The sequence below is a fragment of the Phocoena sinus genome, chromosome 3 (assembly GCF_008692025.1).
Source record: "Phocoena sinus isolate mPhoSin1 chromosome 3, mPhoSin1.pri, whole genome shotgun sequence".
Taxonomy (NCBI): domain Eukaryota; kingdom Metazoa; phylum Chordata; class Mammalia; order Artiodactyla; family Phocoenidae; genus Phocoena; species Phocoena sinus.
The window spans coordinates 108284965-108310567 of NC_045765.1; the positions used below are offsets into that span (position 1 = coordinate 108284965).

A 25603-nucleotide genomic window follows, 5' to 3' on the forward strand; every position below is an offset into this window, starting at 1 on the left:
ACAGAGTGAAGTAAGTCAGAAAGAGAAAAACAAATATTGTATATTAACGCATATATGTGGAACCTAGAAAAATGGTACAGATGAACTGGTTTGCAGGGCAGAAATAGAGACAGATGTAGAGAACAAACGTATGGACACCAAGGTCGGGGGGTGGTGGTGGGATGAACTGGGAGATTGGGATTGACATACATACACTAATATGTATAAAATGGATAACTAATAAGAACTTGCTGTATAAAAAAATAAATAAAATTTAAAACTTAAAAAAAAAACAAAACAAAAAACACCCCTCCTTACCATAGCAACAACTTTAGCCCTAAGTAGTGTCCACAGGGTTGGACACATTAAGTTTCTCCTCAAAGAAATAAAATCCCATGAGTGTTACAGGGTAGGAGGTAAGCTCAGAGTAGCAGACCATAAGTCAAAAATGTATTCTTCCTTAACTTTCTTAGCACTGGCCCCCAATACTACAGACAACTTGTCTTAGAAGCTGAGTGAGGCTAATGGGGATTTGCTTTGTAGTAGTCAATAGCTCAGCAACATGTGGCAGGGAGATCCTTCTCTCCTCTGCCTCAAAAATTTAGTTCCAAGGAAAAAGACCTGAGGAGTTTAGAAAGCTGATGATAATTGGATTATAACATTATTCATCTGATGAGAAATCTGGTTTGTACATGTATAATCTAATGATGATGATGGTAGCAGGTAGTAATTACCACCACAGAGTACTTATATTTATTTACTTTTATTTTTGGCTGCGTCGGGTCTTAGTTGCGGTGCGCAGGTTCTTCGTCGTGGTGCGCGGGCTTCTCTCTAGTTGTGGCGTGCGGGTTTTCTGTTCTCTAGTTGTGGCGCACAGGCTCCAGGGCGCATATGGGCACTGTAGTTGTGGCACATGGGTTCCAGAACACGTGGGCTCTGTAGTTTGCGGCACGCGGGCTCTAGCTGAGGCGCACGAGCTCAGTAGTTGTGGTACACGGGCTTAGTTGCTCCGTGGCATGTGGGATCTCAGTTCCCTAACCAGGGATCGAATCCACGTCCCCTGCATGGTAAGGCAGATTCTTTACCACTGGACCACCAGAGAAGTCCGCAGAGTACTTAAAAATCTTCGGGAACTTACTGCAATATATAGGATGGAATCCAACTGGTTTCAAAGACTTTTTGAACACCCCAAAATAAAATATTTAAAGTGCCCTCTATATCTTTGGGAAGTATACATGACCCTGATAGGATTGTTTAATTCCTTATGGCTGACTATTGGCAATGACAATATTCAGCACTTGTCTTAAACAGATTTTCAATACTGTTCTGAAACTATTTAAAGGTAAATAAAATACAATTGTGATATATTTTATCTTCCTTTTCTGCCACACTTGGTTAGAAGACCCAGTTATGTTGGAAAATTATGAAAAGCAAATGTAGTGCTATTTTTTTCCCTGCATTTCCACTCCCAACAGAAGGAAATGATACCACCTGGAATGTTGCACAGCCTGCCTCTTGAGACTGGGGCTTTTGTCAACTCCAAGAGTGCAAAGACATCATATTGCCATACCTTAGCAGGTGAAAAACCATTGTGAAGATTTCGGAATGCACTAAAAATATATAGTAATACTTTTGAATAAAGAACACTCTTTGGCATGCTACCTATTACATAACTTTCAACATTTAATGATAAAAATCCAGCCAGTGAACACTGCAACACTTGGAATTTGTTTTGCAAAATGTGCTAAAGTGTGAGAAATTGCCATACATGGTAGCCCAGTTTTTTTTTTTTTTTTCTTAAATTTTTATTCGTCTTCAGCTTATGCACAATTCTTTGGATCAGAATTATTCCAAGTTCCTAAATTTCCAATTCTTGATAGTGTTAAAAAAACTAGGCACTCTAGAGATGGAACTATTTAGAACCAGTAGATTTGCACACTGTCTCTCCTAACCCACTGGTAAGTGTTTATGAATATCTAAATTGGGATTTTAAAAATCCAGGGCAATAGGTTAAGAAAACAGTCATTGCCTCAGATTAACTGATGTTAAACCAATAGCAGTGTGTCAAATAATGTTAATTTGAGGCCCCGTTTCATTTATTATTCTGGTATGAGAGACCATGTTGCATCGTATTATAATTCTGATGACTCTGTTCATTTCATTACTTTGGAACGTGGCGTGTGAACATATTTGCGGATATGAGCACGCTGGTCTGTTCTGCTTGGGAGTGAAGTTTCTTTTTCTAAATTTTTTATTTTTATTATTTATTTATGGCTGACTTGGGTGTTCGTTGCTGCATGCGGGCTTTCTCTAGTTGCAGCGAGCAGGGGCTACTCTTTGTTGCAGTGCGCAGGCTTCTCATTGCAGTGGCTTCTCTTGTTGCGGAGCTTGGGCTCCAGGCACGCAGGCTTCACTAGTTGTGGCATGCGGGCTCAGTAGTTGTGGCTCGTGGGCTCTAGAGCGCAGGCTCAGTAGTTGTGGTACACGGGCTTCATTTCTCCATGGCATGTAGGATCTTCCCGACCAGGGCTCGAACCCGTGTCCCCTGCGTTGGCAGGCGGATTCTCAACCACTGCTCCACCAGGGAAGTCCTGGGAGTGAAGTTTCATACGGTAGTTTGAGTGACAAACATCTCAGAGCTTGCTCACATTCCTCTGTGGAATAGTCACTTCTAAGAGAAAGAGGTGCGGCTTTGTGGTCTGGGAACAGGACCATCAGCCAGGAACACAGAGTTCTCATCTTGGAACTAGTTCTATTTTCTTTATGGATCAGATCACGCTAATGAATTTTTCTAGGACTCAGTTTACCCAATTTAAAAAGCTGGTCAGGAAAATCTAATTAACTGGGGTATATTCTGCTAAATGACTTCAAATGAAAAGTGATATGAATGTAAGTAGGGAGATGTTATTTTTTAAACTAAATAGTTCTATAAAACAAATAAATAATAGTATAATTTTGTCCTTTGGAAAAATTACCCCAAACAAGAAAATTCATTTTTATGTGTAAATAGTTTATTTTAATTTTTCTAAATAAATATTTTCTACTCTAAATGTTTTTCTTTTCTAAGTTAACATGCTAAGTATTTTATGTGATGCAAATAATTAAATTCATGATTAGCTTCCATTTAAACATAAAGAGGTAGTCTCTTTGTTCTATATAGCAAAGGGAAATCTTTTCTAATGTTCCATGCACTGTAAGAATACAGACATTATTAACCTTAATGTTTTAGAGAAAAAATTAGAATCAAAGGAATGTATAGTCAATCTAGAGCTTGAGCAGGGTGGTATAATAAACTGCCTGTTTTAAAATGATAAGGACTTCCAAGAATAAGATGCAGGTTCCAGAAAGAGAAAATTGTGCATATGTGCCCAAACAAAATGGGAGGGAAAAAAGACCTAATGGTTGAGTAATTGTGGTGTTCTATATCTGACAGAATAAAGTTTAGAAAAAATCGACCTCAAATGCAAATATTCTCAGGTGGTCAGTATTCCCCTACCCCAAATCTAGCCCCCCCAAATTAATCAGCCTATTTGAGGTTTAAAAAGCCCCAAAACTTATTAAAAAAAATTATATTGTGATTCTTTACACTAGGAAGCTTTAAAGCTCCTATTTCTTCCCCCTTTTTAAAAATGAAAACAAACAAAACATGGATCTTCAATTCTGTGTCTGGGATCTCAAATTTGGCTCTGAATATGTGTTTCAAATCTCATTAATTACAATATTGGCCCCATGAGATACAGTTGCTGATGCAAAGAACACTCTTTATACTCAAAATAATTTGAACAAGGGCAAAGAAGCATTTTATTTACATGTGTTAACATTAAGAGAAAAATAAAACAGAGATGATGGTTCAGGTAGCTGCTTAGATATTTTAATGATAATTGATTTGATTACTTAAGCTGTAAGGTTACCATGTGGAGGAATAGTCATGTTTTCACTTTGTATATTTGTTGCATGATAACATTCTTGTAAAGGTAACTCTGACATTAACTTGGCAAGTTCTGAACTAAGACCTTTTGGCATTTTATTATTTCCAGATACTAAGACCAAATTGTTTTGAATTCCATACCCCACTGTGCAGATCTATAATTTATTTATTTTTTAAATATCAGAAAATATGCCATTACTCAAGACTCTTCCATGTAACAAATCTGAGTAAAGACCAATCAAATGAATAACTTACAGCTGTAGACAGCAAACAGCCTTTCTTGTTTTCTTTCTTCATTTTCCTTTCTCTTCAGGAAACAGCAAATTAAACCATGACTATTTGTGGTCTTGTACTATAAGAACACATACATTTTCATCCTAAAACAAATTTGTTGGCTCAGTGGGTAGAAAGTAAAGTCCACTGTAAAGATGTCTTAATACCAAAATGGGGAGGGTCATCTGCTTTGTATAGCCACAACATAAATATCTTGCTCTGAGAGATGGTGCCCATTGGCTGTCTTTAAATGGATACTGAAGAGCAGAGTTCAACAGCCCTAGTTACATATAAGAATCACTTGGGGCTTATAAAAAATACAGATGCCTGGGTCCATCTCCAAGGTTTCTGATTTAGTTAGTCTGGGACAAACAAACAAAAACCAACAAAAAAGAAATAAATTCTCCTAAGGCAATTCTAATGTGCCGTGACTGAGAATCAGAGAGAATCCCAACACCAGTGCAAAGATAATATCGAATTTGTTTTTAGATAATAGTATAAAACCCACTCTTGGTTTTAAATGGAAAGCTTACCTTATTCTAGGTGTGGGCAGCAGCTGCCAGAGCTCCCTCCTTGACAACATTCTCGAAGCAGCACCTTATAGGGAACATTCTATGGGAGATAGAGCCTGGAGATGCTAATAATTTTCTGGGTTAAAGCTAATGGAAGTAGATAATTGAACAACAAATTACATAGTGCTAACCTTGAAGGTAGAGTTTGTAAAGAGTGGCAGCCTAATAACATTTGAGCATTTTGAACAAAAGTTCATCAAGAGAGGTTATTACTCCTTCCAGTTCTTCAGAGCCCATGAATGCCATGTCCCCAACACCAAATCATTGCAGGTCATTGTAAACAGAGAATTTTGAGTAAGGAATGGCAAATTACTTCTCTTGAAAATCAATCAGTTTAAGCCACTGTGACTTTTATCACTTTATCTTCACTTCTATTGGCTGAATTTTTGTCCTTTTTAAAAAAGCATGCTTATTTTTCTTATATCTTTTATATCAGTCAATCCTCTTTTGTTTTCGTCATCTTTTGTTATCATATTCTATGGCTACTTCATTTAATCCTGTTTCTGTTATTCTTCTTACCTATCTTTTACACTTCACCTTTTCCAATTTTTTTCCCATTTTCCTTAACACCAGTATGGCAGGTCCTTTCTCTTCATTTTTCCCAGTGTTTGATTTATGTCTGGTTGCCAGCACCTTTTCTGATTCTCTCATTTTTACTGACTGCCTTTCCTTAACCTTCTGTTGATGTTTTATTCCTATCACTTGCTGTCAATGCCCACACAAGCCCATTTCTTTCAATTCCATCTATTTCCGTTTCTCCATATACATTTTTATGACCCTACTACAAAAAGCTTAAAGCTGTATGTGCAGAATAGAAAGGTACCTTCCTCCATTTGAATCCTTTCCTCTCCCCTCCCATAGCTGTTCCATGTCTTTTCATCCTTTCCTGATGTTTTCCCCCATCCGACCAACCCCCACTTGCACCACTCTTCCCTTCTCACTCCCTGTTTGATGCCCATCTCTTCTTTTTAACCCTATTTGCACTTTGTCTGATTTTACATCCAAGGATCTCCACGAGATAACGTATGGAGTTCAACTGGGAACCAGGTTGTGTGTGTTTTAGAAAGTTTTGCGCATTTACTGAAATGGGATTAGGGGCTTGGATCCAGAAATACTCTGGGGCAGCCTTTCAGCTCTGGCACATCTTTGCACACCTTGGAGCGCAGCTGGGGCCTATGCTGATGGAAAAGGACAGGGATGTCTTTAAAGGGCTTCTATGGCCCTTTCCACTCCAAAGGTCAGGATGAGTTGGCATTAACGACAAAGGCTGGAAAAGCAGGCCAGGTGGGGATACCTGGAGTCCTTTTCTGCAGCAGATCTGGCAGGGAAGCTGGTGCGTGGTGCGCCGCGGGCCTCCGGTCTTAGGGGGACAGGGTGGAGGCCACTGAGTCCCCAGGAGTCACCGGGCCATCTTTGGGAGGCAGGCCCTAGCAGAGTGCTCCCCCGGATTGCAGGGCGCGGCCCCAGGGGCCAGGCGACGCCATCCCAGCGGCGCCAAGTGCCGGAGGCTCACTCCCTCCCCGGGAGGGAAGGCGAGTCCCTCCCGCTTGCTTAGCCAGAAGGTCGAGGGAACGGCGCGCGTGTCCCTTGCCAGCCGGCCCTCTGGGAGCAGGGCGGAGGGTGACACCACAGGGAGTAGGGCCGAGGGCGGCAGAGATCAATCCTGGGTACCGGCGCGGGGTCACAGACAGGAGAGGAGCGGGAGAAAGGGGCTGTTGGGGGGGAGCCCACGGCGGCTGGGGCCGTAGGTCTGCCTGTGTACTCGGCGGGCGCCCAGAAGTCTGGGGCCGCCAAGGCTCCAGCTCCGCCGGCTCCTGCCAGAGACTCCAGGCCGCACTTTCCCCTCCTCCCAGCGCCTTGTCTCCAGTGAGGAGCCGAGCGCGGGCGGCGCGGGGGGAGGGGCGGCGACGGAGAGAACAGCCAGTTGTTTAAAATCCTTCTAGAGCAGTTTCTAATTCCCCCCTTGCGCCGGAGTTCGGAGGGGGAAGGGGGGTAGAAGAGCGGGTGGAGGGAGGAGATCGGAGAGGGAAGGAGGGAGGGAACCCGGGAGGGAGGGAAGGAGGGAGGAGACTGCCGCTTAGGCTGTAGCCGCCGCCGCGCGCTTCGGCAGGCCGGAGGGAGGGGGGAGGCCTGTCAGTCTCATGCGTTGCCTGGGCGAAGGGGGCGGAGCTTTGGTGTGGGGCGGCCAATAGTGGGGGGTAGCTGCGTGGGTCGCCATGGGGACGGGGCTGTTCCCGGGGAGGCTGTGATGGGTTGACAGGTGCGTGACAGTGGGAGCTGCTCTCGGCACAAGCATGTACGGCAAAGGCAAGAGTAACAGCAGCGCCGTCCCGTCCGACAGCCAGGCCCGGGAGAAGTAAGTGTCTCCGCTTCTCACCCACCTCCGCCTTCACACGCGCGCACACACACACACGCACGCACTCGCACACTCTCTCGGAGACACACAGACACTCTCCGCCCGGGGAGAGCCTGGGGTGGGCTGGCAGGGGGAGGGGTACGCGAGGTGGGGCATGCGGTGCGGGGAGCGGCTGTTTCCCAGGAGGGGCTCGCGCGGGGCGGGCGGCCCTGGGGTCTGGCGGCGGGAGGGAGCGAGTGTATCGGGGGGCGGCGGCGGTGCTGGTGGCGGGGACTGGAAACTTGTTTTGATTGAGGGAAATAACCCGCGGGTTCACCTTCTCACAAAGTAACTTTAGAGCTGGGGTCCGGGGCTGCGGGGAGCGGAGAGACTACGTGGGTCGTGGGTAGGGGGAGAAAGGGCAGCTGCGTGGAAGAGGGCAAGCGGAGGGAATGTGGGTGTTTGGCGGGGAGGGCAGCGCGAGCGGCCGGCAGCGCGAGGGGCGCAGCGGCGGGGGCTCGGGCGCCGGGACTCGGGGCCGGGTGCGCCGAGCAAGGCGAGGGCGGCGGTGCCGGGCGCGCGGCGGGCGGAAGCCGGGCGCGGAGCGGCCGAGCGGGGCCCCGCCGGGCGCGGAGACGCGCGCGGGGCGCGGAGGGCGTGTGCGGCCGTGGGTCGGGTGGGCGTCGGGGCTTTCTCCAGCGGGCGGAGGGACGCGGCATTCTCATCCCCGCGCGCCTCGCGGAGCCCGGGCAGGGGGTGCCAGGGTCGCCGCTGAAGTTTGGGAGTCTAAGACCGAGTTCCCTGTGAGGAAAAGTGTGCTGGCGAGAAGCGGGATCTGCTGGGGTAGGCTGGCGTTTCTGCCGCTCTCAGGCGACCCAACTCCGCGGCGGCGGCGACGACTGGAGAACTTTTTTTGGAGACTTGCAACCTCCCTAACGTCTGGGGGCCTCGGCGGCCCGGGCGGCGGGCCGGACGGGGGTCGCGGGGCGCGGAGGGGTAGCCGTGGGAGCCGCGGCGGCCGGCGCGAGGAGGGCGGTCTGCGGTGGGGAGGGGGCAGTGGTCCCAACGGGGACTTGCGGGAAGGGTAGAAGCGTGGATGCGGGGAGGAGTTAGTTGTTTGGTCGGGGTGGCGGGGAGATACAGGTGTTAACTTCGGTGGGAGCCCAGAGGAGGCTGGCGAGAAAAGAGCCCCTCCCGGCCTGAGATGTCACGGTCACGGCAAGCTGCGAGGCAGGGTTGTTTGCTGCTATTCTTATGTACTTGTAACTGTGATTTGCTTGTTACTAACAATGAGAGCGAATAGTGACTGTGACCACTGAGGAAGAACCCCTTTTCTGTACAGCAGATCTTACAGTGATTCCCAGTAACCACCTCCACTCTGAGGGTGAAGTGTATCCTTGTCATTGGACGTGCTCTGCCTTTCCTAGGGGTTCAGACTGGGTAAAAGTCTGAGAGCATCTCTCAAAAGCTGCTTTAGTTACCTTGCGCGCGGAAATAGCTGCGTAAATAAAAACCGAACGTGCAAACTACCGAGTTTCCCTCCTAGCTTGAGGCAGTTAGTAGTCGTCTCCTGAAAGTTTCTTGTACCCTAGGGATGGGAACATTTCCTAATCTTTGTGTTGGCAGCAACACACATAATTCCTATAGGATTTAGGGGAGGCAGGCCTTGATGTGGCAAAACAAAAAAAATTAACGGAGAGGTATTCACCCCCCGCCCCCCGAGGTATTTTCTGAGTTATATTCAGGATCTTGTTGCTGTGACAAGGAGTGTGTAAAAGGCTTAGCATTATAGCTTGGTTAAGAAACAGCAAGTTACTGGAATTGAAGTTTTGAAATAGCCTAATCTGTGTACATTTATTATTTGGTTGCAATATATCTGAGAAAATAGAGACATTTAGGGAAGATGTTTTAATGGTTACAGAGTATTTGGATTTCACATTTTTGGAAGTGAAGGAATTGAAATGTGTATTGAGGTATAATCTTATTTATTTGGGGAGTGGTTGAATTTGAGAATTAAAGTAATTTTGTATTTTACTTGAACTTCCAGGAATGGCTGAATTTAATCTATATTCTGATAACTTTGTAAAAAATTCTTTTAAGTATCTAATACAATAATGAGGAAGTTGAACCTGGTGTGTCTGTAGTCCTTTCCAGCTCTAATTCTGTGATATTGCCATTTTGCTGTCAAATCTACCAAACTGAACACCAAGTAACATCTACTCTTGTAAGCAAAGTGGTGACGGTTCTGCTAGATGGTGCTATTTGATTTAAATATATTTCTTCCATTCATTATAATTGGCAGCAGGAATCCTGGACTGGTTTGCCTTATGAACTAAATACAGGTGAAGAGGCCACTTTTGGAGAATTGACAATGGTTGTTCTGGGTTAATTGTCGTTGCATTAATTTCTAGGTGAATGTTGCTTGAATCTAAGACAAACATTGAGATAGATTCTGTTTTATGGAATAGACTTAGTTTCATTTTGCTGGGAGAGTTGATCTGATCACTCATTTTTTCCCTTTATGTGTACTTGGGACTTTAATGGCAGTATTGTACAACAAACAACCTACTAAGTTCTGAAGATAGGAATCTTGAAGTCGTCTTTAAAATGGATGCCCCCAGATTTAAAACAAAAAATTTTTTTTAAGGTGGCAGATTTAAAAAGGTACCTGAGTGAACACAAATGGTCTGTTAGTAAGCAAATCAGAATTGTACTGGCCTTAAAAGTCACAGAACTGTTTTTCAGTAATGAATATGTAAATATTTATTTTACTCTAATAAATAAACATTCTGAAAACTGAGTCATTATTAAAAATAATGGCATGCACATAAAATAAAAATATTGGTTTTCTAATCTGTCAAGAAATGTATTTTCCAGTGAGTTCATAGTAAATATCAGACAGACCCTTACCTATATTATATCTTTGCTTTCTCTTTTGTTAAGAAGTCATTATATGAAATACTTGAAATTAATTTGTAGGTTTTGCACAGGTTCTATATTTTCACTATACAGTTCTGAATATAAAAATGGCTGAAGTCAGGTTAATTACTGATTTTGTTGTTTTAAAAGCCAGACAGATCAAGTCTATACAAAAGTTTGGATTAGGTTTAATTATAGAGAGAGTGATTGAAAACCCTTGGAGGGAGGAGGGATGTTTGTGTAGAAATTTAAATTCTGATCCTGTTAGGTCATTTACCCCTTTAGCAGGTTTTCTTTGTAACACTGCACTGTAATCCCAATTGCAATTAAGTAACTGTGGAATTGGTTAATGTCTGTCTTCCTCTAAAATGTAAGTTTCTTGAGGGCAAGGGATAATACTGCCAATGTCTTCTCTGAGGTATCCTTGACATTAAGAATAGTGTCTTCAAATGTCAAAAGCACCAAATAGTGTTGAATAAATGAAGATGTTAGACTCAAGGGCATTTTTTCAGTGTGAAATCATTTTTTCAATGACCTCCAAAATAAGAACTTTGGAAGTTTGAGTTCCATATTCTCTAGCCTAGGTGTATTTCAAAAATAACCGATAACAACACAACAGTAATCATTATTTATTTGTCGTTCTATGTGTCCGTCACTGTGTTCAGCACTTTATATATATTTTCTCTAATTCTCCCAACAATTCTGCAAGGTAGTGATTTTTTTTTTTTTCTCCATTAAAGAAATAAGAAAACTCTGAGTAGTTAAGTGACTTTGCCCAGGGTTACACTACTAGCTGGATTTCTAACAAAGATATCTCTGCTTAAAACCTGTAGTGGAAGATGAAAGATGCATTTTTTTTCGCTGTCACAGATTGCTTTCTTGATTTAGGGTAGAATGCTACAGATTTAGGGAACAGCATTACATAATCAGGTATAACAGACTGTAAAGATTGATCAGATATGCAGTTTTAACCATTGGTGCACCCTATGCTTATAAACTCCATTTAACAGATTACAGATATGTGTGTGGTGTGGGGAAGACAAACTTCAGGAGGGAAAGTTGGAAGCCTAAAATAATGGAGAAGCCTTGTTTCTTGAGATTTTTCCTTCCGGAAATTTGTTTTATCACTTAAGTTTTGAAATTAGACATTGTAGTTGTGAACAATTTCTGTATGAAATGTTGCTGAACTTTAAGCTACTCTGTATGCCACACTGCCACAGAAAGATTAACTGGCACCTGCAAATAGATGAGTTGTGATACTGCTTTTTCTTAAACTAATTTCATCTTTAAAATTGTGTAATAGCACAGAAAGATGAATCTGCTGTAAAGCAACATTGAACATAAGGTACACATACTAAACAGTGATATTAAGTAAACTTGTCAGAAACTACAGAAATCTAACTGTGCATCTAACCTGGGGCTCTGAAAAGTAACTTTGATTTTTAAACTATGAAAACAACATATACTCATTTTTCAGTGGTTAAAGTCTAAAGATCATTTAAATGCTACTCCATATAGATGATCATGCTTATACATGAAGTAGAATTTAGTCGAATTCTGGTCATTTAAGAAAAACAGTTTTTTTTTAAGAAAAACAGTTAAAACAGCTACTCCATATAAAAGAGAGTTTGTAGAGATTAGTATCTACTGGCATTTTTATTATTTTAAGTTGCCCCCCTAAAAATGATAAACTTTTCTTCTTCCTTCCTTCCTTTCTGAAGGAAATAAAGTTAAGACAAGTGAAGTAATACAGATCTCTTCAGAAACTTGATTGCATTAATGCAGTTAATGCAATTCAAGATTCTAAAACTAATGAAGGAATATCTTTATGGGGATGAAATTTTCTATAAGATATTAAATTGACTCTTCCCTTCCCAATCCCCAGGATATTTCCTCCAAAATACTGGTATCTAATATGTCATCTTAGCTATAGGAGCTTTTCTTTTGATTGATCTCTTTTCCATTATTTTAGAAGTATCCAAAAAATGATTTTTTGAAGGAACAAACCTGAAGAAAAAAAGTGTAAGATGTTGAGAGTTAAATTTTAGTATTGTTTATCTACAGGGTTATTACTCTTAGAAATAGTGTATTTTGAAATGTATTTTTGAAATGTATTTTTTCAGAGCTATGAAAGAAAAAAAATGGAAAGGTTTATTCCCACACTTTAGAGCCAGTTTGCCATATAAAACCAATTCAGGATGAAAAAAAAAAGCATCAAGTTTTAGTTGCTTTGCAGTAGTGAAGTAAATGTGTCTTACATCTTCAATTACTACTAGAAAATAGAATTATTTTGTTTTAAAATTGAAACATACTCTGTGGGTGGGGGTTGGAATACCTAGGTTGCCATTTATTAACACTTCACCCCAATAGTTTATAGTTAGAAGTAAAATTTGGAAAAAAATTTTGTATTTAGAATGTTCTCTCTTCCATAGAGATCACAACTGTTATATTAATGTTGGGACATAGGATTGAGGATTAATGTACTGGATTTAAAAGACATGAAACTACTTCTTGGAATGTGTAATTTAAAATATGTTGAAAATAATTATAATTTTATTTTGGAATATGTGGGGATATTCTCTACTATTGTGTGTACATTATTGCTTTGACATTGGTATGGAAATTATATAAAATATTTACTAGTGACATATTGTTGCTTAGTAGTATGTGAGCCTCTGTAAACATGCTAAAATATTAATTTTATTAATAACTTATTGTTTCTCAAAGGAGGGCCTTAAAATAGCATTAGAACAATAGAATAGGATATATTTGTCAAAATCTGAAAAGAGTTTGGGATAAAAAATAAGTGGTTATATTTAGATTTTAAACTTTGCTTATCAGATTTCGTATGTATTTTACATATGTACTATCTATTAATGTAAGGTTTTGTTAACATATGTATACGACTAGACTTCACATGACTTATGACTTGCACTCTGAGAGTTACTTGATTACTGTACCAAAACCCCATGTATACTATAAAGAGTGATCTGAAGGATGGTCTACCAAGATTTATATCCTACTTGTTTTCAGTAGTGTTAGAGAAATAGTAGAGGCTATTCTTCCCCAAACTGTATATCTCAGTCACTGTGTGAGATGTTGAAAAATAGGCAGAAAAATGTTCCATCCAGGGAAGAATAGAGTTTTTCCAGATAACTTTTAATAGCCCTACAAGTTGCTCAAATTTATGGTTGGTCATAATGAGTAACTGGTAATTTTTGTCACAGAAGGTTGATAGTTAAAGATTTTTGAAAAGTGGAACTAATAATGTTTTTGTAATATTAACAGAACCAGAAATTTATCTGGGCTCATAAGAGCCTGGGCATTTCCAATACAGTGAAGAATTTAATATTTGTTCTTTGTTCATCTTTGAAAGAGACAATTTAGTTGGTTTCACTTCTTTAGTAATGACAAAACTACCCTCATATTTCACTTTAAGAATTTTGATTATTCTATTTCATGTAGGGCCCATACAGTTTTCCGACAGTAATGAGCCATCATAACATTTTAAATCGCAATTCAGCTGGAGTGAGCTTGAACCAATGACCTAGCAATTTCTTATTTTTGATCTTCTGTATTAATTTTGCTTCATGGCATATCAAACAAGTAGTTGAGCACAGAAAAAAATTGTAGAAACTGAAGTATAACACTTCATTTTTTTTCTTTTTTAAAAGAATTTTAAAATAACTATAATATAGTTTTAGTTACTAAAATAATTAAAATTTTTAATTAGTATAATCTAAGCTATATTAAAATACTGATGAAATATTTGTGAAGGTAAGTAGATGAAAATTTTTATGAGGCTCTGTCCGTGTCTAAGTTAAGGGAGGAGTTGATGCTAAAAACAGGGTCTCACCTGAAATTAATGATTATTTTTCTTCAGTGATCTGATATTTGCCTTGATTCTTCTTTTTACCTACTTCAAACTTGAGAAAAAAACCAAAAGCTTCTTTACTGATGGAAGAAAGCGAGGTAAATGAATTATTTTATTAAAAATGATTTTATTTAAACAGGATTAAAATGAATGTTTTCTGTAAAGTAACAAAATCATAAATACTACATAAAGAGCTTGTGGAGTTTTGTCATAGTAAGTTTAATGTTTAATAGTAACAATAACAGCAAATACTGTCGTTTGAGTATTTTGTTTCTGTTTGGCACTTTACTTGCATTGTCTCATTTAATCCCCTCAAGAATCCACTAGACTGTAGGTACTATTTTCTGTTAATGTTACAGAAGAAACAGAGGCTTAAGAGTTTATTGTGCTTTGGGGGCAGGTATCAAAACAGGAGATAGAAAATGGCTTAATTGATCAGGGCTTTAAAATCTCAGAAAATGGCTTAATTGATCAGGGCTTAAAAATCTCACATAACAGGATGTCTGGAAGGAGGTAGTTTCAGAGTTGATTCAGGGAATCAAGAACACCAAGAGATCAGCTTCTCTGCCATCGTCATGGTTTCCCTCTCATGAATGCCGCATCCCTGCATCAGGTTCCCAGTATCACTTTGTCACACAACCAAGTATGAAGGCAGGAAAAAGGGCAAGGTTTTTCCTTTATGTCTCATTAATCAGAGAGAAAACCTTTTCTGGAGGTGCTTAGCAGATATCTTCTTTTGCCTTATTGAAGAAAACTGTAAAATTCCTCTCCTAAACCAGTTACTGGCAAAGGTAATGGGATTACCATAATTGGCTTAAATCAGTCATCCTGTGGGCTGGAAACATTTCTCCTTTGTACCTGACTACCTAAACAGAACTGGAGGTCTTTGGCAAGGAAGATGTATCTTGAGGATATGGAGAGAATAAAGTGGGTCCCTGCCTTATGGAACTTACTTTCAAGTTTGAAGGGGAAACATATAATAATAAATGAGTAAATAAATATAGTAGGCAATTTCAGGTAGTCATAAGTGCTAAAAAAATAATAAAGTAGTGTGGTGTAATAATAGAGAGTGACTGGGAGGCTACATTAGATTGGGTGGTCAGGGAAAGGTTCCTAGAGGATACGTTTAAGCAGAAACCTGAATAATATTGAAAGAATCAGTCATGAGAAGATTTGGGGTTAAGAGCATTTTAGACAGGTCTAAACTGCCATTGAGGTAACCTCTCAGCATCGGCATAATTGCTCAAGGATATGTAGAATATGAGTCAGAACTGGGATGAAGCTGTACCTTCTAGAGCCTGGTTTTGGTTTTTATTGAGGAATTGGGTGGTGGGTTTAGTTTATCTGGGTTTTCCTAAATAATAAGGTTGCATATCTCTTATCTTCTAAACCCTAGGGATACAGTTGTTCCTAATGAGGAGAGTGGAACATATGGCCTTTATAATAATGTTGATGGTAGAAATAGCTAAGATTTATTAAATACTTAAAGCCTGTTGGGTTGACAAAGGATGGTACAACTGGCTAATTATTTCTCATAAATTTCCCAGATTGGATTAGACCCCCTTACTCTGTGCTTCATAGCAACCTCTACTTTTCCTTTTTCACATCTGTCACAAATTTATGGATTATTTGTGTGATGTTTAATGTCTCATCTTCTGGTTAGATTGGGAGTTCCCTTACGAGAAGAACCATGGTTGTCTTCACCAGTGTAGTCTCATTGCTTAGCACAGTGCTTGGAGCTCTGATTAGATATTTGTGGAATAAATGGAGCAAGGATGTAACCTGTTATAAATATATCACAACAGGATATCACTATATCTAGCTCATTTTCTCCCCAAATATTTCTCATATTTAGTATCAGGATTAATATGTAATTCCTAAAGAAGAGTTTTCTATAATATAGGCATTTAGTAGTATTGTCTGTGGCTTTCAGGACTACAGGAGATTACCTAGTTGTATTAGTATGAAATGTGTGTATATTTTTAATATGAATTTTTGATAGAATAATCTTTTTTGTGTTTCAGCAAATTTAATAATATAAATGGAATCATACTTTAGAGTTTCAGGGTATTTTAATATGCTTTATTTAAATCTCTCGATAATTCTGTGAGGTAGGTGATAATTCCCATTGACTGTAGAGATTTGTACATGGAGATTGACTTACCCAACTAAGGTAATACAGATAATATGTGGCAGAGCTTAGTCATATTTAGATTTTTTTTGGTTCCAAGGTTAGTGTTTCTTTCATTATACTACAGCTGCCTCTTTTACAATAAGAGATTCATACATATTTTAAGAAGGCTTAGGTATGGATTTGATGCAACAGAGAATCATGGACTAGAAGACAGTTAAAAGTTTATGTCAATACTCGAATGAAGGTTTAGGCTAATTTTGGTTGATGAACTCTAGTCTTTTGCCAGTTAGCTTCAACTTGGAGAGTTGGGGTAGTGGTTTTTTTCCCTTTGTGCCTCTCTCCAATGAAGGAGAGAAAGCTTCTTGATATGGATTATTGATAGAACATTGGTTTTTTAGTTTTTGTTTTTATGGTGGTAAAATATATATATAACATAAAATTTACCAAAATGTTAACCATTTTTAGGTGTACATTTCAGTGGCATTAAGTACATTCACATTGTTATGCAACCATCACCACCATCCCTCTCTAGAACTTTTTCATCTTCCCAAACTGAAACACTGTATCCATTAAATAACTCCCCATTTCCCCTTTCCCCCAGCCCCTCCACCATTCTGTTTTCTGTAACAATGAATTTGACTGTTCTAGATACTTTGTATAAGTGTAATTATGCAATATTTGTCTTTTTGTGTCTGGCTTTTTTTTCTTGCTTAATCACTTCAACAACTTCATAAAGTTGATATAAGCCCCATTTTACATAGGGGGAAACTGAGTCTCAGTGAGGTTATATACCTTGTCCAAGGCCGTGTAGTAAATTGCATAGTAGGGATTCAAACCCAGGTTTCTGACTCCACTACCCATTTTAAACATCTTGCCTCACTGTGTTTCATTGCTTCATATGGGGGAAAAAAATAATGGGAGCTGTGAGGGTGGTGAGTGGGAGGGGACTGCGTGGATAGTTCTCTTTACACATATCCACCATTTTTACTTGGGGTTGGATGCACTCAAGAAGAGAGAGGTTAAGGAAAAAGGTTAAAGAAAACATTTTACAGTTGCTAAGAAGGTGGGCAGAATTACAGCTACCCAGAGTGTTCCACAAATAGCTCCAAATTCTTTAGCTGGTATCTGAGATTTAGCAACTTGGATGTAATGCTTGTCAGAGAGGAAGATGCCAGTTAAGAACTCAGGTTATAATTTCAGGTGGAGCTGTTTCTCCATTCTTCTTTCTGTATCTAGAGGCAAAGTGATCTGGCATAAATTACTTTACTTGGTAAATTTTAGAGGCAGAAATAAATAGAAGAATATGTAATGTGTAGAAAAAATACTCTCTCCTCTAATTATGAGTTTATTCTACTTCTCTCTTCCAACCAGCATATGGTCTATTGGTTTTTTTGTTTGTTTTTGGACTAGGGCATCTGGAAAGTTCCATGTGGTCCAGGAGCAATAGTACAACCATATTGAATCTATTACATAGTCATTTCTGTAGTACTGACTATGAGAAAAAATAGAAACAATTCCTTTGTTTCATTTTTTTACAGTGTGATGTGCTGTCATTTATAATTGGATTAAAATTATGAGTATACTTTATCAGTGCATTTAAGCAATAGCTATTATTAGGAAGCTATTAAAGGTGTTTCAATAAGCATTTTTTCCCCTGAATTAACCTGAGAGACTGATATTATTATTCTTTCATTTAGAAATATTGTAATGAAAAAAACTTAAGTGAGTTTTTTTTTTACCATAAAATGCATTACATTTACATAAAATACATACATTTACACAATATACATATGTGTATGTATATACTAGGAATAGTTTTCAGGTAGAAGTTCATTTTGGGAAATGACACTAATTCATTTTTTAAAAAATTTAATTTAATTTAATTTTATTTTTTTAAACATCTTTATTGGGGTATAATTGCTTTACAACTAATTCATTTTTAATTCAGATTGGTACTGGTCAGTTTTGTAAGTGAGTTGGGCTTACAGATTCAGGGCCAAGAATATTAGAGTATAGGCAAGTTTTTACTAAAACATTAAATGATGTTTCCATTTCCCATCTTTGTGATTTTTTTTCCAACCAGCACCTTGGATTTTTACTGACTATGGTAGGCTAAATAATGGTGACTCAAAGATGTCCACATCCTAACCCTTAGAACCTGTGAATATGTTACCTAGTACAATGAACTTTGCAGACATGACTAAGTTCAGGATCTTGGATGAAGGATCTTGATATGGGTTACTTCCTACCTAGCTCATCTGTATGAGCTCAGTGTAATCACAATTATAAGAGAGAGACAAGGGTTTCAAAGTCAGGCAAAGGCCATGTGGTGACAGAAGCTGAGAAAGAGATGGGAAGATCTGGTTTTGGAAGATGCTGCTGGTCTTGAAGGTGAAGGATGGGACCATGAGCCAAGGAATGCTGGCATCCTTACCAAGCTAGAAAAGGCAAACAGATGGGTTCTAGAGCCTCCAGAAGAAACAGAGACCCCCCCCAACACCTTGATTTTAGTACTTCTGACCTCCAGTATTATAAGATGATGAATTTATGTTGTTTCAAGCCATTACATTTGTAGGAATTTGTTACAGTAGCAGTAGGAAACTAATACACAGAATTTTTGCACCTCAGAAGAATCTACCTTGACCGTACCAAGCTGGTAATACCAAGCCATGTCCAAGGTGAAGCTCAGACAGTTTTTCTAGTTTTGGATTGAGAAATACTTAATATAAAACTTGGGTTTTTGTTTTGTTTTCCAGCTTTTGAGATATTATTGACATACAACATATATTAGTTTAAGGTTTATATTGTAATTATTGGATATGTATATATATCACAAAATGATTATAACAATAAAGTTAGTTAACACCAAAAAAATGATGCTTTTCTGTAAGATGGGGATATCATTAACAATAGCCCATGATACAGCAATCACTGGCAAAGATGCTGCTAGTTAGTAAAATGTTTCTGTGTTTGTATTAGTCAGATCCCCAGCAGGATAGCTACCTTAAAAGAATAATTAAAGAGTTTAATGAGGTATGTGCATGATTAAAACCCACTGGGGATAGAGGAACACCCAGGATTTAGGAACAAGAGAAGCTTTTTACCCCTCTTAGGTCTGAGGGGAAAAGAGAGAGAGCAGTTACCAGAATCTGATGAACACTGTGGTCATTGTAGAAAAGCTACTCTCCTGGAGCTGTGGTTTTATGATGGGGACCACAGCCATGGTCAGACCCACTGTAAACAGAGGCTGGAGGCCTGGCAGGGAGGGGATCTTCTTTCTTCTCCTGCCCTCTGATCAGCTGATGCCTCCTTTCTGTAGAGCCCAACTGGGAGCCATAGGGTAAGGGACCTGAGGTGATATACTCTGTAGAGATCAGTCTTCCTGGTCACAGCAGGGCAGAAAGGCAGGACCAATGGAGAATACCCAGGACAGTGTTCAAGTTTTTATGCATTTGAAATAAGTCTTCCAGTTCTTTGTATAGAATGGCCTGAGAAAATAGAGCTTTTTGAATAGTTGGGTTTGGTCAAAATAGCTCTTAAAATTAGTGTTTTTTTAAAATACATCTTTATTGGAGTATAATTGCTTTACAATGTCGCGTTAGTTTCTGCTGTACAACAAAGTGAATCATCTGTATGCATACATATATCCCCATATCCCTTCCTTCTTGAGTCTCCCTCCCACCCTCCCTATCCCACCCCTCTAATTCGTCACAAAGCACAGAGCTGATCTCCCTGTGCTATGCAGCAGCTTCCCACTAGCTATCTATTTTATATTTGGTAGAGTATATATGTCAGTGCTACTCTCTCACTTTGTCCCAGCCTCCCCCCTCCACCGCCCTTGTCCTCAAGTCTGTTCTCAACATCTGCATCTTTATTCCTGCCCTACCACTAGGTTCATCAGTACCATTTTTCTAGATTCATGTATATGCGTTAACATACGGTATTTGTTTTTCTCTTTCTGACTTACTTCACTCTGTATGACAGACTCTAGGTCCATCCACCTCACTACAAATAACTCAATTTCATTCCTTTTTATGGCTGAATAATATTCCATTGTATACATGTGCCACATCGTCTTTATCCATTCATCTGTCGATGGACATTTAGGTTGTTTCTATGTCCTAGCACTTAAAATTAGTTTTTAAAACCTGTTTAACTACTTTATGGTACTATAAATTTGTATACATTTTATGAGGTGGGGATAATATTCCTTCTGCTTTCTGCTCTCATTTCTTATTCATTTAAGAAATGCTAACTGTCTCTGATATGTCAGCCTCTGTTGAGCCTTCTTCAGTCAGATCTGAATAACACAGTAGTCTCTGCCCACTAGGACTCACTGCCCAGAGGAGGGTCACTACCAGTGATCACCACTCTGGGTAACACACCATATAATGGGTATGCAGAGGGTGCTGTGGAAATCCTGAAAAAGGGCATTGAATCCAGCCACTGCCCTGTCAGTAGTTTACAAAATATGTTGTTAATTGTCATTTGTAAAATACTAATTTCTTATCTGTTATTTAGTTATTTAAAAGTATATTTGAATTTAAAAAATTTAAAGTATAAGAATTAGTTCTATATAGCATATCATTAATAGCATATTTGCCTTTTACATAAATCTCATGACTGTTTCATTAGAGCTTTGAAATGTAACTGACAGGTTTAAGATGGTTATTTATTTTTTGTTATATAGTTATAAAAGATACAATAAATTAAGGTTTGTCAATATATATTTAATATAGTTGCAACATGAAATGAATTAACTAAAGTTTACAACCATTGCTGTTCTAAGCAAAATTCTTAAGTACTTTCCTTTGATCATTAATTTATTCATTTCATTTGATCATTAATTTATTCATTTAAAATCAACAGTGAGGAGCATATGTAGGTCAATTTGATTTTTCTCTTGGGAACTTGAATAAAATGGCATTTATTTGAAAAATTTTCCAGTAAGGGCAATGGTCTTGAAACCAGTTGTAAGATAACCAGTTATTGACTGGAAAGGCAATGATGGTACTGGCTTAAGAGGGTAGCATACCATCTTTAAATGTTTTCCTTATAAATACTTCTTAAATATAGAAAAATCTTTCTGCTTAATAGATTTATGAGACTTTATAAGTCCATTTCCTTTGCTGGTTGGTTGTCTATATGGTATATACTGAGAATTTGTTGATGTTATGGATATACTTCTCATCTACTTTGTTTGTCCCCTTGGCAAGGCTAGGAACTTTGAAATGTAGAAGAACTGTGTACGTGTTATAGTAGCCTGCTGTCTTTTAGAGTAAAGTAGAGGGAGGGAGATATTTTCGTCAAACTGCAAATGGAAACCAAGATGAAAAATATCTTATTTTAGGTTTACCAGCCCTTTAAAGTACTAAAGATTGCGTAGAGATATTTTGCTGTGTTTTCTGTTTTACCACATTTTCTCTTATTGTTAATACATAAGTAATACAACAAATTAAACAATGACCTTTTCATCCATATGGTTAAAAAATTATAAAAGGCAAAACATCAGATACAGGTTGGTGTTACTTTGCCGCATCACCTACCAATTCATTTAAGTAGCTTTAATTAAAATAAAGGGTCTTGGGCTTCCCTGGTGGCGCAGTGGTTGAGAGTCCCCTGTCGATGCAGGGGTCATAGGTTCGTGCCCCGGTCCGGGAAGATCCCACATGCCGCCGAGCGGCTGGGCCCGTGAGCCATGGACGCTGAGCCTGCGCATCCGGAGCCTGTGCTCCGCAACGGGAGAGGCCACAACAGCGAGAGGCCCGCATACCACAAAAAAAAAAGGGTCTTGACTATTCTAATCAGAAAATATCATCCTTTTGTTCATTTACTTTAAATGAATGGGTATTTATGATACAACATGCACATTTCTGATGGTGTCTGTAGTTAAACATTTGCTTTTTCTTTCAGGTAATTGCAAGACTGATGATGTTTAAAATTTTCTGGACTTCCTTTGCAGGGCTCAGAGAACAAGTTTCGCGTCTTTAAATGCATAGAAATTCAACTAGTTGAAATAAGTACTACTTAGTATTCAAGGCCCTATTTAGACAAAAATAGCCACTGTGACAGGCTTATGGGAGATCTTTCAGTTTGCTAAATTATATTGCTACAGGTAAATACTGTCTAGTGTATGATGTTTGGTCAGATCAGGGTAAGTTATATAGAAAGAAAAAAGAAATCATTAAAATCTAGGGTTAATAATTTCGTACATTTCCTAATAGATATGATCTATCAGCAGAGTTGGAGGACTATAAAGGACAATTCTTGAGACTGCTTGATTTTGAGTAATCCAATTTAGGTAGATTATAATAAATTCATATTATGTGAAACGTATCCCTTAGTGCAAATACTTCAGTTTTAAGTCTAAAGAGCTTCCACCTGTGTGGCTATAATGGGGGTTTCTGATCCTTCTTTTTCAGCTGTTGACGTGTGATGAGAATCCCTACAATTGTAATTACTATAACTAAGGGAGACTCATTTTTGTAATGCTTGAAAAGTCGTGGGAGCCCTCTCTATTTCTTCTGTTTGTTTATTACCGTAAGACTAGTTCTCTTCTCTGGCTGACTTCCAAGTTATATTTTCCATTCAGTGGAATCCTGAGATTATTGGGGCCTTCATATTTTTTTCTGTTGATGACTGATAGTATTTGATCTTGCTGATTGACATTAAAATGAGCGTAATAAGACCTTTATAATTGGGGGATTCTGGGCATATTTATTTTATCTGACAAAGAAGGCTACAGTTTTAACAATTAATTAAAATATTTCAGAAATTTAAATCTTTTGAAATTATCCAAGTTGGAGGATCTTAAAATGTAGAACTACTTTCTCAGACCTCTTTCCTTCCAATAATGAGAGGAATTATTCATTTAAAATTTATGAAGGTAGAAGTTGAATGTTTCTTGAATGTGCTGTTTTTTTAATTGTCTAAAAAGTTGAGATATCATTTAATCAGCAATGGATCAGGCTACTAAAATAGCTAAGGAGCAGTGGGGGTGGGTTGTGGAGTGTCTTTTTTTCTTTTAATGTTTAATAGAAAGAGCATAAGATACTCTATTTTACAATAGTGATAGTTGCATCTGTACAAGACTCAATTTCTCCTGTAGTCAAGATTTCTTTTTTCTGTGTGAACCACTCAAAGTAACCAAACTGCAAAGCTTTATACCACATATAAAAGCAGCATTCAGACTGCTTGTTTTCCTCTTATTTATTTGCATATGTAACTTATTGTATCTGTAAAAAGGGAAGTTCTTATAAAAAGCAACAAAACAGGAAAAACAAGCAAATTGTCATTTCTTCTGGTAGATATGATTCAGAGCTTAGTTTAAAAAAATAAGTTTTAGAGATTCCATTTAATCTTGTTAGAATTTTGATAGGAAGTTGAACATGTAAAAGCAAAACTATTTTATTTAAAACATTTACAAGATGTTAAAAGTAAATTTACAGAATGCATTGGCGTTACTCTTATTGCATGTCTTGCAGTCTAGGCTGTAAATTATTATTACTTTGTTCCATAAAGACCAGCAATTTTTAATATATGTTTACATTGAAGTATTTATCCACACTATGCGTCATGGATTACCACTTTATTTTGAAAAAAGAGAATGATAGTTTCCATATTTAGAAACTGAAAGAAAAGAATTAAGGAAAAAACTGAAGAACCAGATGCTTTAACATCATATGTCATTCATTTTTGCATACTTAATTTCTGAAGTAAATTTATATTATGGTTCTGATTGAGTAGGTTCTTTTACTTTTAATGAATCTTTGGCAATATCCTATGGAAAAATATCTTTACTTATGCCAAGTAAGGTAGAAAGATTTTGATAAGGATTACTATAAAGATTTTCTAATTCACGTAAGTGAACGTTATCAGAGATAACCTTGATTTGACATAAGACATCAAATCAACGCCCATCTTTTGAAGCCAATTTTAAGGCCTTGAAATCTAATGCTCCAATGCATTGCAGTGTTGAAAAGCCAAAAGACTTTGTTCTCCTGACATGATAATTGAAATAAAGATAGAACTTTTCATTTCTCCATTTAAGTTAACTTTATAATACAAGAAAGTTTGGTTTTGGGTTTTATCTTATCACCTTCTCCAGTTATAAAGAACCAACAGGGAGAAGAGAAGCAAAGTTTTGGGTGTTATCCCTCCCAAGTAACCTACAAATAAATGGTTCATTGTTCTTATGGAAAAGGAAAAGGATTTCTTTTCATTTGGATGATGATCTCTTCTATAGATGTGTTGAAATCTGGAAATTAAAAAAAAAATCATATTAATTGAACTCTCTTTGGATAAAGTAGTTGACTTTCTATTTTTTAAGGTTCTTTACTGGAATGGTTACTGGAACACTTGAAATGGATAAGCATTTTTGCCTGAAGCTTATTTAGGCAGCCAGGAAATCTTTCTCCCTTACTTGGCATAAGTAAAGATATTTTTCCATAGGATATTGCCAAAGATTCATTTGGCTTGGCAGTCACATGGATTTGTGATTACTTCTTGAGGGCAATAATTCTACTCCATGAAAATAGTAGTCAGTATTCTTTAAATCCATGGTCATCTAAAAAAGGTAAAGGGTTAATGTATAATTTCTTAATAAACTACTAACATATTTGAATGACCTACAGAACACAGCATATTAAATTAGTGACTTCATTATCTTGCAGTAACAATATGGTGGACATTATACTCTTTTATAGACAAAGAATCTTGAGACAAAAGTAGTTAGAAACCTAAGGTCATACATTTTAGTGTTTATAGAATCCATATTTGAACCCATTTTTTTCCAGTGAACATTTGTTTTTAAATGAGTATAGAGTTTCAGTTTTGCCAGATGAAAATTTCTGGAGTCTGTTTACAACAATGTGAATATAGTTAACACTATTGACCTGTACAGTTAAAAATGGTTAAGATGGTAAATTTTATGTTATGTGGTTTTTACTACAATAAAAATTCTATGAGAAGTGATTTTTTAGGGGATTTACTTATTAAATAAATTTTTAGTGAAGAAAAACCAGAGGTAAGATGTTCATTATTTTGGTTCATTTCTTATCCAAAATGAATCTGCTGAAATTTTATCACTTAGGAGGAACCTCAGTTTCTACTTATATTTGGACTGAGATATAAAAAGTCTAGTTTTTTTATTAGCAGAAGGTTATATTTCTTTAAAAAATCTAGTCTATGATGTAAAGTTAAAAGATAAGATATAAATCAGAGTTATGGTACTAGAGAGTAAGTGTATTTCAGTTTGTCACTCTATATGAGAAGTCTACTTTTCAGTAGAGGTAAAACTCAAGTAAGCCTACAGATTTTTAGTTACAGATATGTTTTTTACTATGTAAATTTTCTTTTAAAATTACAATTTCTTTTAAAAATAAAATAATTTCCTTTAAAATTCTTTTAAAAATAAAATTTATTTTTAAAAGTACAACATCTCTGGGAATTCCTTGGCAGTCCAGTGGTGAGGACTTGGCGCTTTTACTGCTGAGGGGCCCGGGTTCAATCCGTGGTTGGGAACTAAGATTCCACAAGCAGCATGGCGTGGCCAGAAAAAAAAAAAAAAAAGAATCTCAATTAAAAAACA

At 38.1% G+C, this 25603-nt stretch overlaps 1 protein-coding gene across 5 annotated transcripts in view; it reads left to right on the plus strand.

The window, feature by feature from the left end:
* Positions 1–6939: 6939 nt before the first annotated feature.
* Positions 6940–25603, plus strand: part of SSBP2 (single stranded DNA binding protein 2) — a 301417-nt gene continuing 282753 nt past the window's right edge. Inside the window, exon 1 of one of the 5 annotated variants that reach the window (XM_032627488.1) lies at positions 6940–7108. In XM_032627488.1, the coding sequence (XP_032483379.1) occupies positions 7047–7108 (62 nt within the window). In that variant the 5' untranslated portion in view covers positions 6940–7046. The remainder of the gene's footprint in view (positions 7109–25603) is intronic. The other 4 variants (XM_032627486.1, XR_004349289.1, XM_032627487.1 and 1 more) reach the window with 4 other exon arrangements.